Genomic DNA, 18,255 nt, shown 5'->3' with positions numbered 1-18,255 from the left:
CGAAGATAAAATTAAAGAATAACTAATGTCATTTGGGAAATATCTCAAGTACCAATTACAAACTGGAGTAAATGTCTAGAGAAGGCAAGTATAAAATCACTCATTAGTAGGCATTTGCTGACAATTTAACATTCATTTTAATACCACGCCAATAGAAAGATCATTTGCAAATGCGTAACAGGTAGAGAGATCTTGAACCTGTGCCATGTTTGATAGGAAATTACATGGAGAACACAGGTACAGATGTGTGTGATTCACTCAACTACCATCCTCCCAAAGGCAGGGATTTATACGCTGCATGTAACCAGGAACACAGGAAATTTGATCTCACTGTTTCTTTCTTTTTCAAGTGTTTGCTTGCCTTTCTTTCCCCCCAGAAGGAAAAATGTTTCAATACAGAAGTTTTTAATTTCAAAAGCACAAAAAAGCTTGTATTTTCAACATGCACTAAGTAACCAGATTGGTGAATCTTACCTGCAATAATACAAAAGCAGACACAGCAAGACTAGAAGTATGAGAGCCATGCCTCCTAAAATTGCCAAAAGAAACATTGTGTGATAGCTGGTAATGTCGTGTGTTACAACGGGACCTGGAAGGCCAGAAAAGAGAATTTAGACATGTAATAATTTGTAAATAGGAACAACAGTTGAACAATGAGAGGGACACTTTCCCCTACTATGAGAGTGCTAATCAAGTGCTGCTCATAGCCCTGGTGCCTACTGAACAGACCATCTCTGGACAAGGGAGCAAGCTGTGGAGAAAGCATGTGCTGGTTTTCATGACTGCAAGTCCAGCTAGCTCATTCTGTGGAAAAGCAGTTAGTTTCAATGGGAGCATGCATCAGTGACTGCTGCTTTCCAGGTCCTAAAGCTGACACTGTGTGCCAAAAAGCTCTCACCACTGGAGCAAATCCATCTCAGCATCTCCCAGCACTGTAATGCACAAAGCAACACCGTGGGCAACAACTGCTCTCTAACATCTGTGGCCCTTCACACCAAACAGTGCAGACAGTGCAGTACAGGATTTGCTGGAAGATGTGTTGGTGCTCTGAAGTCTACATCAAGCCAAGCCAAGCAGATCTTCAGTAGCTTTAATGAACAGGCCACTAGTGAAACAGTGTTGTAACTCCGGGTTTAAATAACACTTAGTAAATGTTCTAACACACAAAGGAATGCACACATGTGGACAACATCTGTTCACAATTATGCATGTGTGACCCAGTTGGTTTGTAAAATCCTTATAATGATTTTGAAATAAAGACCCAAATTTTTATCTGCAGGCAAGGAGGTACAGCACCAGCTGGCAGACTAACATGCATGTACTGTGAAGGATAGCAGACTTGGCCAACTTAGAGGGTCCAGGTCATAAAGTTTGCAAAACCTCATTTGTGGGTCTTGAGTGGTCTGTAGAGCCACAGCTAGGAAAACAAAGATCATTTTTGTCCATTTTTGAGACAAGAAATCAAATAGATTCAATTAGGAGATAAAATATGCAAAAATACATTAACTCATTAAAAGTAACATAAATTATATTGCATTTGGGAAATCTAAATATTTATACATTCTGTCCCACCACTACCATTACATAATTGATTTTACTGTTGCTTTAGGACATTAAGCAAAAAGAAGACATGATAAATCACTTGAATTTTTCATGAAAATGTTGTTCCCATTGCAACAGAGTTTTAGAAACTCAGATCTAGCCCTAGAAGGAAGGAAAAGTAAAATTCAAGCAACTCTGCCATACAAGGTAAATCACAAGGACAAATAAGCCTTCTCTTGTTAAGAGTTACAGGCCTTGTAACCTCAGAGTTACAAGCACAATTCCATGTCTAGTGTAACTTCCTTGCAATCTGGGACAGAGCTGTACTGGGAAATGTCTGGCTCATAGCAGTTTCTTTTTCTTCAAGAATAATTATTTTGTAAAATTCTATTAAATTTAATATGATAGCCTATTCAGATCTGCACTTGCCTCTAAATTTTGTTCAGCAATGAATCAGCTGAATAACCCAGCATTTAATTTCTATAATTTAATAGAACCTCAAATAAAAAGCTCACATATTATGAAACAACTTAATGATATGTATGAGTAAACTCTAAAACCTGTCCTCATGTGAGAGTTTGGTTTTGCTGGTTATATTTAGTTTATTGAGCCTGCACAGCCAAGGCATGCATGTTTTCATTTCTACTGCATTAAATTTTTATCAGGAAAACCTAATAAAATCTGTAAGGAGTTCTGGGTTGGGTTGGTTTTTTTTGGTTGGGTGTTTGGTTTTTTTTGGGTTTTTTTTTTTTTGATTGATTGATTGACTGACTGGCTCTTTTTTACACAGAGGTATCTCAGATTATTGGTGACTGAAGAGCTACTACCAAGAAATCTGAGGCAGCTACAGACAGAAAAAAAGGAACCAGAAGTTGCAGTATTAATAATCTCCAAAGCACATATAATTAATGCCTACTTCAAAGTCATTTTTACAGTTATGCCAAGAGGTTTGCAGATGGCAACCAATCAGCTCTGTACTAATGCCACTCTAAAATACCTCCTAGAACTTCTAAGCTAAGTTACTCACAGTGTAAATTAATCAGTCACCAAGATGATGCAAAGCACAACTCAGGGCAAAATGGGCATCTTCAGTGCAAAAGGAACAAAGTGTCAATCCACCCATCCATCAACTAAGTGTCTAACCCAGGATAATGCTGGTTTTAGGTGAATTCATATCTCTGTGAGTTTCTGTAAGAAACTTCACAGCACCTGTTCTTCTACCTGCTGGAACACCAACACACTGATGCTGTGACTCCCATCATTCTCTAGCAATGGCTCTACCAGGCAGTGGTGACACAAATGCATCAAAGCAGGAACACTTTGAAATGTTCCCCATTGAAATGATGCAGATATTTTGAGCACCAGGGTTGACCCACACAATCCTGAAAAGATTTAACCCTTTACTTTCAGAGTTCTGATTTCTAATAATCCATTATTGATCAAGCTGTGGCATCTCAGATGAGGTCATTCTGAAAAATATAAACATTATATATAAATAACTAATTACCCAGTGCTGCAAATAAATCTGAATCCATTTTACCTGGGATAGTAGGTGACATAGCTGCAACCCAGTAGCCCAGCTGAGGTGCAATATAAGTCCAAGTTAACTGATTTCCTTCTTGTTGTACAATGCCCAAACTACTCTTCAGCCATGTCCCTGTAAATGTAGAAGTTGTAGGAAGATGTTACAGATATTCACACATTCCTCTGCAAACAAGAGGAAAATCAAGCAGTAACAAAACCTATCCATGTGCAGTAGGGACTGTGTATGTTGCTGTGAAGTGGGAAGTTGTGCCTTCTGGCCACTGGCATTTGAGAGCACCCACAGCTTTCTCAGAAGCAAAAAACCCAAAACCTTCAAGATTAAATAAAACTAGTAAATCTTCAAAATCTGTCATTATCATATTGGGTTCCCCTGTTTTGAAGATGGATATTCCTGAAGCTGATTATATGCAGACAGCCCACTTAAAAAATGTAGTTCAAGGGACATCACATCTCTCTGACCACACTTGAGTTCTACACAGAACCTTTCTATCAGCCCTGGCTGTCAACTTCTAGAAGACACAGGAAAATGTTTCATCAAAACAGCTTTTCTATACAGAAAGCAAGCTTAGTTACTGCCAATGACCAGAATTACATTGCACCATTGCTGTGATTAACTCCAATAATCATTCAGTATCTGTAGAATACCCCCAAGGAATACTCTTTGGTAACAAAATACTTTTTTATGAATTATGAAATTATAATTTCAAAAGAAGTGAAATTTTGAAAGCAATGTGTTTAAGTCCAGGTTGACAATCTGCACTAGTTGGGAGTGTATCTACTTCATGAAGATTACTTTTATTCCAAGAGTTAGGTTATGAAGGCCTTTAGAACTGAACCAGCTGAATATCTTTTTGTAATTCATTAAGATCCCCGATTCTGGGGCTGTCACCTTAGTTTCTGATGTAATAAATACCCAGAATGGCTTTTAGACTGCTCCTGTATTCATCCTCTTTGAATGAAACTGCTTGCCTTGACATGAAGAGCAATCACTGAGAGGCCACCCTTGGTGCCAGGCAGTGTTTCCCAGACCTGCAGTCCTGGCTTGGCACCTCCAGTGGGTGCCATAACAGAGGGCTTGGCCTCCTTAAGGCCTCACGTGTTTTGATGGCCACTACCAGGATGCTGATCTGTGTTCAGAGAAGGGATAAACTCCTCTGCATTTCTGTAGTGCAGTTCTCTATTTCTGTGCTGAAGGAAGAAGAATGCTGTATTTCCCTTACCCAGCTTCAAACGCTCACTTGAAAGGAAAGCTGCATCATGTACTTGTGATTCCCCTGCCTTTAAATAAGTCTGCTTGTAATTTCAAAAATCGTGCTTTTCATTAGATATCACTTAGGATTAAGCAACAGCATTTTGGATGACAGTCATCTGAACACTCAGAAGTAAGTACAGAACACACTGAAGAGGTGCTGTGGCTGGGTTTGTTGTTTTTATAACACATTAAAGATCCTGATGATTTATTCTGTGTTCCTTAGATTATCCACCTGTGCAAATCGTCTACACATAAGAATGGCTTTTTTGAGTATTTACTTCCTCCCTACTACTGATTTTTCCTATGTAAGACCACCGTCTTAGACTAATATTAAATACACCTGAATACAGTGAAAGTTTTAGAAGAATACATGGTTGAGAGGATTTCTAAATCTAGATGACTACTACTGCCAGATGCCAACTGTATTTGCAACCAAACTGAATTTGTTCAGGGTAAAGGAATTACTGATGTAATTATCAGTTTTCCAAGTATCATTTGCAGTCTGTAGAGGTAGCAATAATATGTTATTTTACAAAGAAAATCACACAAGACAAGTAATTTTGATTTACACACTAAAAGGACCAAAATCTGTGTACACAGATTTGCATATGTGGCATTTATAACTGCTGTAGCAGAACATCTTCATGTAGTCATTAATTTACCTCTCTTAGGGAAACATTTTCAGGAAAAATAGAATGGAATTGTCCACAGTTCTGTGGAGTTTCTGGAAAATCTAGGAAAAGTAGATTTATTTTTCTCCACTAACATGGCCACTAACCCTTCAGATTCTCTATCCATGCTCTTTCAGGGAAGATGTCATACCAATAGCCCTGAAGATGAAAAACAGTCATTAAGGTCACAAATTGCTTTTATCTTGTCTCTAAAAATGCCACTTGGTTAAAAAAATCTGTAACCTTGAATCTTATCATTTTTCTTTTTCTGCAAGATCTGGATGATGAGAATATGCACCAACTACTGAAATACACAACAATGTGAAATAAAACTTCAACAGAGATATAAAGGGCTGATTAAAAATAAAAGGAAGGACCAGGGTGATGAATACATTAAGTTTCCCATATTTTCTTATATTCTCCAACCCCTTTATATTCACACACCAGCAGAGTGCAGACGTATGTAACGCAGCCAAGTTCAGTACCTCCCATGTCTATTTCTACAGCTGCCTCCTTGAGCAGAAGCTGTTGCTGATCCCCTCACTAGGGGGAACTTGTGTCCAGCATGCTCTACCCACACGATGCTGCAGGCCAAGGAAGGCAGCCCTGCTGCCTCCCCAAAAGCCTTTTGCTCAGAAATACTCTGCATAATGCAGCCATCAAGAAGCTCAGAGACGCTGCAGGCTCATTGCCATGAGCAGAGCTCATGTCCTGCCAAACGAGCAGCAGCTCAGATTGCTCACATTTTAGCAAGATCAGGAATCCCCTATTTGCAATGGAGGCAAAAAAGAGTCCATTGCACAAGCCTCAGACAGGTTCCACACTTGTCTGCTGCTCCCTTAGTTCACCCGTTCTTGGTAATCACTGGACATACTCCAGGCAATGTGCTGGTCTGCATAAATTAAGAAGAAATGTAATTCCATCTCTCTGTTATGGATAGTTCAGGTATTTCAGGTATTTCAAATCCATAAAAGATTGGTCATCTTTAAACAAAAGTGATGCAGCTTTTGTTGACCACACCCTACAAATTGGTGTATTATGACAGAAAATAGTAACTTTTAAATGGCACCACCCCATGTTCCTTCATCAGGATGACACCAAGTGTGGGTTCCTGTGAACCATGAGTGCACAATCTCATTGCCAGCCCTTTTTTAATGCTTTTATTGTCCAACATTTCAGTGCTTAATTTGCCTCGTAAAGTTTCACCAGTAGTCTACTAATAAAACAGAGCATCCTCCCACATCATGGGCTGAAAAAAGCAAAGAATTCCATCCTTCACAACAGCAGGAACAAAACAGGTTTGAGTGGAAACAGCTGAAAACACGAAGTCCTGTATTGTTTCTTTTGTGATCAAATAGCTGAAAGCCAACCTGGAGGGAACTCACATACCTCCAGTATTCTGCAAATCCATCAGCATTTCCAGGTCTCTCATATTTCATCCTTTATAGGTTCTAATTTCCTGGTTGCTTTTCAAGTATAATTAAACAAGCAGTGTTCTTGCAGCTCCTTACATGCAATCCCTGCTGTAATGACTAATGTTGGACCTTCTATTGAGCAAAACCCAATTGCTTTAGGTCGTGACTGGCTGTGCTCCTGCCATTTCACACTGCCACGTGACCAGGAGTTCACTGCTGTGCAGCCTTGAGAACGAATTCCCTATCCTGCCTCAGATTCTTCCTTGGAGTGGAAAACAAGATGTTTTCCTGTTCTAAAAATGAAGCTAATTACCCTCTATGTCCTCACACACTCGCTGCTGTAAGCAAGGGAGCACACTGGGGCAGTCAGTAAAGATCTCTGTCCATTTTTCTATCGATTCCTATGTGGTAGCCTGCAAATGGAAGAAGAGCAAGCAGCATTCATTCTTTCTGTGTTGTCAGGATTACAACTGCAGAACTAAGCAGAAGGATTTAGAAAGGAAGAGAGGTCTTACCTCCCTGTATGCTTTGTTCTAATAATTTAATTTATTTTCCAAATATCCTGTAACATCTATTTCTTCCCCCCACCCAAGTCAGCAAAATCAATGAGCTTCACTACTTATCAATATTTATACTTGATTTGTAATAATTGTTAAGTAACAAGCAATACAGGATTATTTTTAAAAAACCCACAACCAAACCAGTAAAAAGAGCTAGATGTAATAGAAGTAATCACTTTTGTTCAAGACTGTGTCGTTCCAAAGAAAACTTGTCCATGCCTCTTTGGAGCAGAAACAGCAAGCTCAGTATCGTTTGTAAGCACTGCATGATTTGGGCCAATTCACCATTAATTCTTAAAGACTTTCTGGTGCTTCATGGAAAACTTCTATATATAGAGACATTCTTGCTTACAGATCATTTTTACATTTCTCTTCCTCTTTTTCCTCTCTTACTGCTCAGTGGAGCCAACACGCTGATCCAAGATTCAAGTCAGGGGAGCTGTCTTCTGGCTCAAACTAACAGCAGGGGGAGAACCTAGACACTTAATGCTTTTCTCACCAAAATTATACTGCCTGTTACTGACTTTTTGGAATAAATGGTGTAACTTAACAAATTTATTCTTAATTTCTTCTTAAAAAGCTTTAGAAGCATCTACCCATCACTCACATACGGAACTCAAAAGCAAGGTAAGAGAACACAGCAAAGAATATAAAAATCAGAGTTCTATAAAGATACACAAATCAAAAAATGATCAGATAGAGAAAGCTGATGTCCATCTGACTGCAAAAATATCAGAGAAGTTCAAGATTTCAGCAGAGTAGGAGAGATAAATTCTGCTAGAGAGAAGCATCTTAATATTTTGCAGTAACTTTGATTGTGATGAACACACTCATTTATCTCAGGCAGCTTTTAGGACTTGCCAATGAAGGCCAAAGAGCAGTTATCATGAACAAATTTAAGAAAAAATGTTTGCACATTAAATTCCTATTTCAAGATACATTCAGCATTAAACAGCATCTTTTTGTAATTTAATTTGGTTTACTTCTGAATCAGACTGAAGGATGGTACTTTCAGCAAGGAGTGCCCAGATGGGCAGCTATTGCAGAGAAGCCACTGAAGAACAGCTGTTCTAGACTGTCCTCCTGCACAGTCAGGTCACTGCAGGTATGGCTGGTTTGCCCAGAAAAGAGACCTCCTGCTGTCTTCAAAGACATCAACTATTCGAAGTGACAGCTTGCTGGAACCAGGCAGCATGAACGGATACGTGATACCTCTGAGTAAGACATTGCTTCCGTATTTTAAAGCTAGGCCTTATTATTTTAAATTGTGAAATCCAGGGAATTGTATGTCCCTCTGGCTTCCAGGTGTGACTGTACATGCTGACAATCCCCTGCTGCTCTAACTCAAGCAAATGACAAACTTCCCACTGGCCTTGGTGAGGCAGGAGTGCCCCACAGCACCATCTGCTCTAGGGAGAGATGCAAGGGACTCTTGCTACAGCCAAGGAGAAGGAGGACAACCTCCCCTCCTGTGATCTGGCTGCAAGGGGAGTTCTCTTGCTGGCACCTCAGCACAGAGCTTGGCTCTCTGGGAGGATGTATAATGCTGCTGGCTTCAGCTTTAACTTCCCAAGCTGACCACTTCAGAGCCTTCCAGATCACCACTGCTGCAGGGACTTCTGCTGACTTTAACTGTGTGTTCTTTCTATCACTGACCAAAATGGTTCTAGTAAATGACTGTCAGATGGGTGTGCTGCAGCCAGCAGCTTCCCTCAAGGACAGCCTAAATATTGCTTGTGTTTAAATATGATGGTTCATTTCCATAAATTATTTTTACATGTGAGCTTTTGATAGAAAATTCTTCCATTGATCAAATACTGTTTGCTTTTCATTTTGTTGCTTTTAACTGGCAATAGTATCATCCAATCCCACTCAAGCAGGGAACCAAAACTGTGTGATTTACAACATGAATTATTTCCATCCAAGAGGTTTGACAAATAAGAGGATTTAATTAGTAAGAGAACAAATTAAACATAATCCCATACAGTATGAATTTATTTTTAGTTACAAGATTATCTTTCCTGGGAAAAAAAGCACTTTGGAAAGAAAGGAAAGGTACTTTCAACTGTACTGCTTAATATCATAGATGTTTTAAATAAATATTCCTTAATGAGAAGCACTTTTCCTTCAGCATGGATCTCTTTTGTGCTGTCTACGATGTCTCATAAGATTGCCCTGCTTAGGCAGAGATTCACAGTTAAACAGAGATCTATGTGTCAAAAGGAATGAAGCAGGTTGTTACCTGACAGTGTAGGACAGCAAAGGATATTCAAAACATACTAAAAGTGCTTCTAGAAGTAATTGATTTAGACACTGCAAATGGCAGTGTTATTATGAAGAGTTTATCAAGGGCAAGTTTGTGAAAAGAACTTCCTAAATCATGTTATGACATACATAAATTGTAGCTTTTCGTTCTACCAGTTGAAAGCTGCTTATCAGATTTCTTCTTCCAACTGAAAATCACCTCTAATCTGCGTCAGGAGGGGAAGTTGTACTTGAGAGGGATGGGATTTTTGGTTTTACTTTTGTTCATTTTCTAAAAAGCTAAAAGCCTGAAATGGAAGTTGAAAATTCCTTCCTGAATATTGCTGGAGCTTACTCTCCTCCTCACCTTCCCCCCAATACACATGGGTTTAAAAATTCACAGTATTTAAGTTAATATTACAATTTTGTTTTCAGGGTTGCTAGGCAACATCAAAAAATAAACGTCCCTGCTCTGAGAGCCCAATACCCTCATTATTCTTCCACTCTTACAGAATTTGTTACACAACCCTTCCAGGGCTAAATCCTGCTCCTGTTCTAGCAGCACCACCATTATTTCGTTAACTAAAAGGGAAATGCTTTTACCATTCTACCTTGAAGATTTTGGCAAGGAAATCAACAAATTCAATTTATTGTTTGTGCCTGAGAAGCTCTGTGGGTTTTTCCATCTCTTCTCATTTTCCCCCTTAAATCACCTGTCAAGTGTTTAACAAAAGAACACACCAGTTTTCATTATTTAATAATGTTAATTATATCTGGGCAGAAGGCAGGGCACATTGTACACAGAACTGCTCACATTGCTTTGGTCCCCTTGGAGTATTTCCTTCTAGAACGCCAGAACAGAAATGACTTATTAAAGAAAATTACTTCCATACATAATTACTGGTTAATAATTGTATTTCAAAAGGAAAAGCTTAGTTATGCCTGTTGGACCACTAGCTACAGGTATACATGAAAGATACTGCCTTTAGAATTTGCTTTACCACATTATTAATCATATTCAGTCATTTACTGACAAAATTATTAGAATGTGTAATAAATAAATGCACATGCACAAAACACTGCATGCCTTTTCCTTCCTTCAGCCTCACATCCAGTTTCTATTTTTCAAACTGGAAGTGGAAGCAGAGGCACACTGGGATTTGATCAAACATTGCACGGCTGCAGAGGGAGGGATTCCCAGGTCCTCAGCCTCTCCAGCCCCATCCCAGCACTGCCCACACCTGCCTGGATTCCTACCAATCTCCAGGTCTTCTTCAACTGAGGCAGTTGCATAAGCACAAAGGTGTTTTCTCCATTTCTGGAGTTTTGATGCCTGCCTCTTCCCACCTTCTCCTGCCATGGCTTCTATAGGTGGAGCTGTAGGGCTGTCTACATGACACTACATTATTAAAACCTGCTCCCAGAAGCCAGGGATCTGTTTCCAGTTTTATTTCCTTGACTACATATTTGTAGATTATTTGCACAAAGATCACTATATTTTGGCACCAACGTGATTCCTTCAAGGTTCCCTTAAGCATCCCCTTCATGCCATACCTCATCTGCTCTGCTGTAAATGCAGCTCACAGGCTGTACTAGGTGGGCAGATGATTAAACAACCCATTCATGCCCTTTCATATGTGTGAGCCACAACATCCATTTTGAAAACACACACTAATAAATAAGCACAACTGTCTCCTATGATTCTCTCCAGAGGAATCATGAGAGTGAGAACATACCTCAGTGAGCTACATTGTGAAGCATCAGAGGAAGAGCTTCTTTTCCTTTCAATGCTGAGGTCTGTCTCATACTCTAAAATGGTATCTGCACCTATTATGTAGACACTGTACATGGTAAAAAGCTGGGTTTGGTAGCTGCCATTTCTATGGCAACATAGAAAATATGAAATTCTTTCAGAGCAGTTAGTTAAGAACCTGTATTTAGTCTTTAAAAATAAGTGCATTTAGTCTTTAAGAATAATTTAAGCTTTCCAGCTGAGATTAAAAAGGACGTAAAATCAAATAGTCAAGGAATTTTTAAATTACAAAAATAGCTTAACCTTGAAATTCTGTGATTTCAAGGTTAAGCTATTTTTCTCCATATCACCACTGAATGTGGTCTAGAACCACGTGTTCTGGATCTGATTATACTAAGCTGAAACCTTTGGGGATGAGAAATGTGATTTCCTGAGCACGTCCATTTCTCATGCATAGGAAACCCACTAAAACTCATGGAGAAGGGTATGAAGTCCCAGGCCATGTGTGCAGCTGCATGCACTCCAACTGCAGACCAAGGTCAGAGGCACAAACTCACACCCAGTGTCAGATCAAGTGACAGGCTGCAAATGTTTCTGTTAAATTTTTATTTTCTGTCAGTCACACAGGGTTATGAATGTGGTGGCAGTCAGAAATTGATCAAATTCACAAAAAAAAGAAATGTTATATTTTTAAACTAAAAGGCAATATTTTTTTGGGGGTGGATTATCACTGCTACCACATGGGAAGCTTAAATCCGAGATTTTAATAAATCATCTTATTTGCAAACAATGCACAGTCAACTAGACCAGTAGATGTACAGTAATCTGCTTACATTTTCTGCCTGACAGTAGCTGTCACTCTCTCCCTATAAACACTATGAACAGAAAACAACCATAAGTTTACCTCTATGAAACTGTAGTCAAGTAGGCACCAATACTGCTTACACATAAGTATATCCTCATGACTTTTTTGAGCACAGAAAACATTATCTTGATTTTGCTGAGGAAGGAACATCTGGAAATTCTGGTTCTACAAAAATCAATACAAATTTTACCACTGAAAGCAGAACGTTACCCAGAAAAAAAAAGCATCAGACTTTTAAATGCATTTAGAAATCTATTTTTATGGCATTAAATGCAGTCAGAAAGCAGCAGCCAAGAAGAGGGGAGTACATAAAGCATTGTTTTTTATGAAGTTACAAGGATTTCCCCAAGATACTTTTCTCCATATTCTGCCATCATTTTACACGAACACATGGCTGAAATTTCAGGCACTGGGGAAAGATCCTCCTCTGCAAAGAAGCCAGTCATTGAAAGACAACAAGGGCACGTCCAAGATGTACAACCAAGTGTTTGGGGAGAAGGGGGAGAAGGAAGAACAGAGACACGGTATTCTGAACTTCATTTACATATAGTGCACAAGAAGTAACATATTTTAAGGAGGATGAACCAAAGGATTAAGGATTAACCCTTGCACTCCAGAGTCCTTTGCCACACAACTGAAAACAGTGTTGAAAATATTTTCCTTTTATTGGATGGGAATAATTAACTAGCAGCTGCATCATATTAGTAAATCTCATTTTCATATTATGCACACTGGAATATTTGGTAGAATTTTGAAGTCCTTCATACAGCTCCAGATGTGGATCTAGAGGTCTAGGTGCAACATAATGCTGTCATACCACATGGAATGAAACAGGGGACTTAAAATGAGAATGCTGGACTTAACAGTTTTGCTCCCTGAATCCAATGAAAACCAGACACCTTAACATAAAACATAAACCATTAAAATGGGGGCTGAGGAGAATACAGCTGAGCAAGTGCTGTGTTATTCAGTCCAGCTGGTGGGAGCTGGAGATGACACAGGAGGCAGAAAGTTTCATTTCTACTGGGATCTGTGGTATTTCTGACTTAAGAGTACAAGGCTAGAAAGAAGTTTTTAACAGAAATTTGGTGTCCAAGAATAGAGAGATTAATTATACTGCTGTAAATCCTACTGACATCAAGGCAAATATACATGGAAGAAGTCATGATCCCAACCATCTGTTTAGAGATAAAGAAAAAATGATTTTTTCAGCCCCCTCAGATTTTGCAAAATCCAACACAGCACTTGTTGGGGGAAAAAAAACAAACCCAAACCCCAGAAAACCCCACTGAGCACTCCTGATTATAGAAATGAGAATCCCTGTCTCTGTGTTGAAACCTTTTAAGTGCATTCCATGAAATGAAACCACTGTCCCACAGTAGTGTGAAACACAAGACGTGGGCATGTCCATAGCATGGAGGGATTAAGTTGCATTTCAGCATGTAATGTCTCTGTAAAATCAATGCATCTGTGTTTATTAATGCCAACACTCAGAAATGCTGCAGGAAACAGTGGTGGACCAACACAAGAACAAGGTTACATGTATTTGCTTACCCTTAAAACACCTCCAGGGCATTGACAGCTGATCTTCATTTTATTAACTATCCAAAATGGTATTATTGCTTTAATTTGCTTGCTGTGCACACAAGGCAGTACGTTTGTTTCATAATGAAAAATCTCATTTGGAACAGTATGAAATAGATGCAGCAGATTGTCTTGTTTTGATGTCAGCCTGTTTTTTCTGGCTGCTTGTTTCATCAGTGTCAGTGGAGCCACTCTCAGCCTTAAGCAGACTATGCTGCTTCTCCTGCTTCTCTCCCAAGGATAGAAAATGGTCATGAAAATACAGATTGTTTATGGTAAACATCCTAAAAAGCCATTAGTTATTTTTGGCTGCCATAAGATGCAAATACGCCTCATTTTTGTGGGAACTACGAAAATTTCTGCACTTCCAGTCAGATGCTCTGGGTTCATATTAGTTCATCATGAGTTCAGCAAAATGTATGAGATACTAAGGATTAAAATATCTCTGTAGTATTTCTGCCACTTCTCTGCATCCTCTAGAAGTGAGAAGTACTTCTGCTTTTTAGAGCAGAAATTGTATTCCATGCAGTAATGATGACAACCACATGGACCCTAAACAAAAGCAATGGCTTGCACGAACAAGTGTCCTCTGTATTGCTAATCCACGAGAGAGAAGTGCTGTAAGTGCCTGGTAAGATAGTCACAGTTTTCTGTCTGTGGCATTTCCTCACTGTTCAGATAAAAGCATGAAAATTTAAGCCACTGGAAATCTATTAAGGAGAGACCAAAACATAACCAGCACTGAAAAAAGCAGCCACGAATGAAAGACAGAATCAGAATAATAAAGCTAGAGGTCCTGTGCTGACGAGGCACAGATCTGGCAGTGCAAATGGGTTACAACAACTTATCTGCCACTAAGGATTTCTCCAGAACGGAGCCATCCCAGTCAGTATCCACCCATCTCCCTTCACAATCCAAGCACAACAGGGATGTGGAATGACAGGATACCACCATGTTCATGCTACATACGGCTAGTTTGACAGAGCTTAGGGTGTTAAAGTAGCTTGCACGAGATAGTGTGGCTGCTCTACTTATTAAATTAAGCTACTCTAAATTGGTTGGGATGTGGCCAAAATTCTACTAGAATTGGCACGCTGCAGTCAGGGCTTAAAATGCATCTTTGTTCAACATCTTTGGTTGCACAGAAAGATGCTTACTTCAGCTGAAGTGTGAGCTGGGGCCTGAGCATATCATCTTCAATACCTTGCTCTCCACCGCTTTGTGAAGCCAAGTGGCCTGACAAAGATGCATTTTGTTTAGCAGTCCTCATGCCTCCTCCTCCCAATAACACAAGTGCTCCCATAGTTTGTCATGAATCAAGCAAGGCTGGACTTGTCTCAAGATTGGGAGCCTCAAGCCTGCAACACTAATTAACTACCTATATTGCTTTATACTAATATATATACTGCACACAATAAGGTAACTAGCTCTTTATATACAAAATTAAAAACTGTATTCCATACCAAGAGAGAGCTTTTGTGGCTTCACTGCAGGGGCATGGAAATTTGACCATAAATAAGAAAGCTACATAATCAAAATCAGAACCATTTACTTGCAATGAGTAACTAGCAATGAGGCAGGCTGCAGCTCTAGCACAGCTGACAGGAAGAACTGGGGAAGGACTGCTTCTTATGGGGAAAATAAACTCAATCTTCCCTGCTTTGTTTTTTTTTGTTTTGTTTTTTTTTTTTTTTTAACAAAGGAAAACAAAATAGTTTCCATAAGAATTATTCCGTTTCAGGAAAAATGTAGTGAAATTTATTGCCAGGTCAGCACAAGAGACGTGTAATTTCCACAGTTAAGGGAAAAGCCAAATCTATTCAAATCCATTCATTGCACTCTTTTTCTATTATTCTACTTTATATCATATTCAAATTTACTCTTCACTAAATCGTACTGCTTTATCCTCTAATACAGGCAACTTCTGACAGAAGATTCATAGGCATGCTGTTGAAAATACGTCCTTTTATTCAGCAAACAGAGGAAGGTAATAAACGAAACCATTATTTCCCCCTTCACCTCTCTCTTCCTTCCTTCCTCCAACATGCTGCTTTCATGCCTGTTCTTCTACTTCTAGGTGTGGTCATCAACTGGCTCAAAACATTTTCTTGCAGGACAAACCCCCCCTGACTGTCTACACAGACCCATATTTCTGGCTCCTTTTTGTCTCAGCATCTACCTTTCCCACCTTCCATTCCCCTTTTTCTTAAAAACCATCTGGTACATACTTCAGAAGGCACAGTACAATAACTGAAGGGGGATCACCCAGACCAAGACATGGGCACCCCTTTGCCCTTAAAAATCTGAAGCTGTAAAGAAGGCCAGTGCAGAGTACCAGCTAGCAACAAAATAAAGAAAATAAATTTTAAAAAGAGCTTAAAACATGTATTTCTGGGAAAAATCCTGTTCAAAATGGCAAACACTATTCTGTAATACTTGAGTCCATTGTACAAATTTCACTAATTACTCATTCTGTCTTTTCAAAATATTTCTTTAGTTTTTCTTTAAAGAAAATTAATTTAAATAATTTACATGTACTTTCCTGTCAGTATTAGAAAATCTCAAAGTGATTTAAAAAGAAATCTGTACTGTATTTCCTATCTGGCAGTCAGGAAACAGAGCCTGAGCCAAGAGGAGGACCCAAGGTCAGACAGCTGGCTGCTGGCAAAGATAAGGCAAGTTTCCATTTGTACACACTTCCAGTTCAATGCTGTACTGAATACGTCTCTCTTCTTCTCAGTCTGTGGGTGAAATGCAGTTCTCTCAAGTTTTTAAATAAAATATTTACTAATTGAAAAATGGTACATCTACAAAAACTTTTGGCTAAAATTGGCAAACAATGCTAAGTATATTTGCATATACACCGTATATTACTTGATCAGTAAAACTCAATTGTCTCTTTTAGGTAGAAAACAAAAGCCATCTAGGGAGCCACAATGAGATGTTACCTACCAAATTTTTGGTCAAACCTCCACGCTGGAACGTGTGCATTGTGTTTCAAGTTGCTGTTTGCTGGCAGAGGCACTGTTACGTAGATGGGGCCGTTGACGGGGACGGGGGTGCCGTCGCTGCTGAGCAGGTGGACGCTGACGGCAGTGACAGGGGTGAGGTCATACCTGGTGCTGTTTCCTAATGAGAGAGTGAAGGACACTGTGACTACAGAATGCACAGAATTGAAGGGATACCTGTGTGGTTCCACACCGCAGGACTGCATCAGTGTAACTCTCAAGGGATGGGAGCAGCAATTTCCTCCCTTCCTTATAAAAGAATTTTAAACCAACCAACCAGCCAGCCAACCAACAACCCTCCCCCTGCCAAAAAGACCAAACCCAAGCCACAAAATTGAAGGAAGATATATATGACTATATATTTCACCAAACTTCACATATTTTTCACCTAATATTGGAAAAACATGAAGAAAAAACCTAAAAATGTAAAAAAGTGTAAAAATCTCCACACAGATTTTTTTCATGTTAATTAATCTTAAATAAACCTGTACGAGTAACACAGTTTCATGGCAAAAATAATTATTTTACAAGTCTTTATTATAACCTCAAATGCCCATATTGTTAACTAACAAAGACCAAAATAACCAGTGGCACCTCACAATTGATCAGTCACATGTTTAAGAATGCCAAGTTGCATTTTCTTTGGCCTTTCACTGAAAACACCCATGCTAAATGGATCATTAGCATATACTCTTTATGTTTAAACTGGGTGCTAATGAATGTTACTTCATGACAATATACTTCTAAAAAGCATTATAACCCTTCAATGATTTAACCAAATGAATCAACGACAGGGATAAATGTCACAGATATATATACACAGGTGAAAAAGATCTTCTTCAGTTTTAAAACCGAGATCTGGAGCCAAAGCAATAGCAAGGTCAAACTGGAAGAGATGGAGCTTCCAGTTTTGCAAGGGGCTTGAGCCCCACAGGCCCAGGCAGATGCCAAGAGCACCATCCCTGCTGCCTCTGTTGGGCTGGCTCCGGGGCTCTGCAGCTGCTCTTCCTGCCAGGGAAGGATCAGGGAGATCAGGGAGAAGGAAGAGGGATGTCTGGCTGGCAGGAATGGGGTAAGCCTGGTGCCTGAGGCTGCACATTGCCTCTGAGGGCATACTCACACCCAGCTGTGGTGGCACACCATGTGGCCTTTGGGTATCCTTAGGTAGCCCAGTAACAGTGCACAGCAGGATGAGTACATTTGAGGGGATGGTGGGAAAGCATTCAGACCTTTATGATTTCTCATAACTCTGGTCAAATCTCAAGGAATGGCATTCATTCAATTTTATGTCTGAGTAACAGCTCACCAAATAAAGAGATCACCTGGAAATGGGTTGGGAAGTGGTAAAACAAAGGGGAAAAAAGGTGACAAAACTTTGACGAATTTTAAATTCCTTGGATTTTGCAAGACTGCCAAACTGAAGAAATGGAAAATAACCAGAAGTAATGTTGCATGTGGCTCATTTATGAAAGCATCTAGTCTGATGCACACTTTGCCCAGATTTCCAGGTGAGTGTCACTGTTACACAGCTGATGTGCAAGGGACACACATGCTGCCTTCACTGACTGTGAACAGAGGGGCAGATGCTGACCTTACAGAGGGATTAAAGTATTGAGAAAACAGGCACTCTGAAGGTGGCCATGTAGGAGAGACACGGAGCTAACAGACTAAAAACAGACAAGTAAGCTTTGAAAATTCAACTAGGGTATAGGGGAAGGTTGCCAGCCTACCCATGCATCTGTACATATAGGCTCCAATGATAAACAATATTGTCCCCTTAACACTTTAGAATAAAAAACAGCAAGACACAGGAACG

At 39.5% G+C, this 18,255-nt stretch overlaps 1 protein-coding gene and 1 long non-coding RNA gene across 2 annotated transcripts in view; one reads left to right on the top strand and one right to left on the bottom strand.

Annotated features, from left to right (window-relative positions):
• FAM171A1 (family with sequence similarity 171 member A1) overlaps positions 1-18,255 on the bottom strand; it is an 88,525-nt gene that overhangs the window by 4,273 nt on the left and 65,997 nt on the right. Inside the window, exons 6-8 of the mRNA XM_064408929.1 lie at positions 16,384-16,560; positions 3,083-3,199; positions 475-589 (exon numbers count right to left, since the gene is read on the bottom strand). Coding sequence (XP_064264999.1) covers positions 475-589; positions 3,083-3,199; positions 16,384-16,560 — 409 coding nt within the window. The remainder of the gene's footprint in view (positions 1-474; positions 590-3,082; positions 3,200-16,383; positions 16,561-18,255) is intronic.
• On the top strand, positions 587-2,611 carry LOC135294174 (uncharacterized). The gene is made up of 2 exons (XR_010356330.1): positions 587-1,749; positions 2,333-2,611. It is a non-coding gene; the product is annotated as an uncharacterized LOC135294174 (long non-coding RNA).

This window comes from Passer domesticus, chromosome 1 (genome assembly GCF_036417665.1).
Source record: "Passer domesticus isolate bPasDom1 chromosome 1, bPasDom1.hap1, whole genome shotgun sequence".
NCBI lineage: Eukaryota > Metazoa > Chordata > Aves > Passeriformes > Passeridae > Passer > Passer domesticus.
This window is presented reverse-complemented; position numbering and strand designations above follow the sequence as displayed.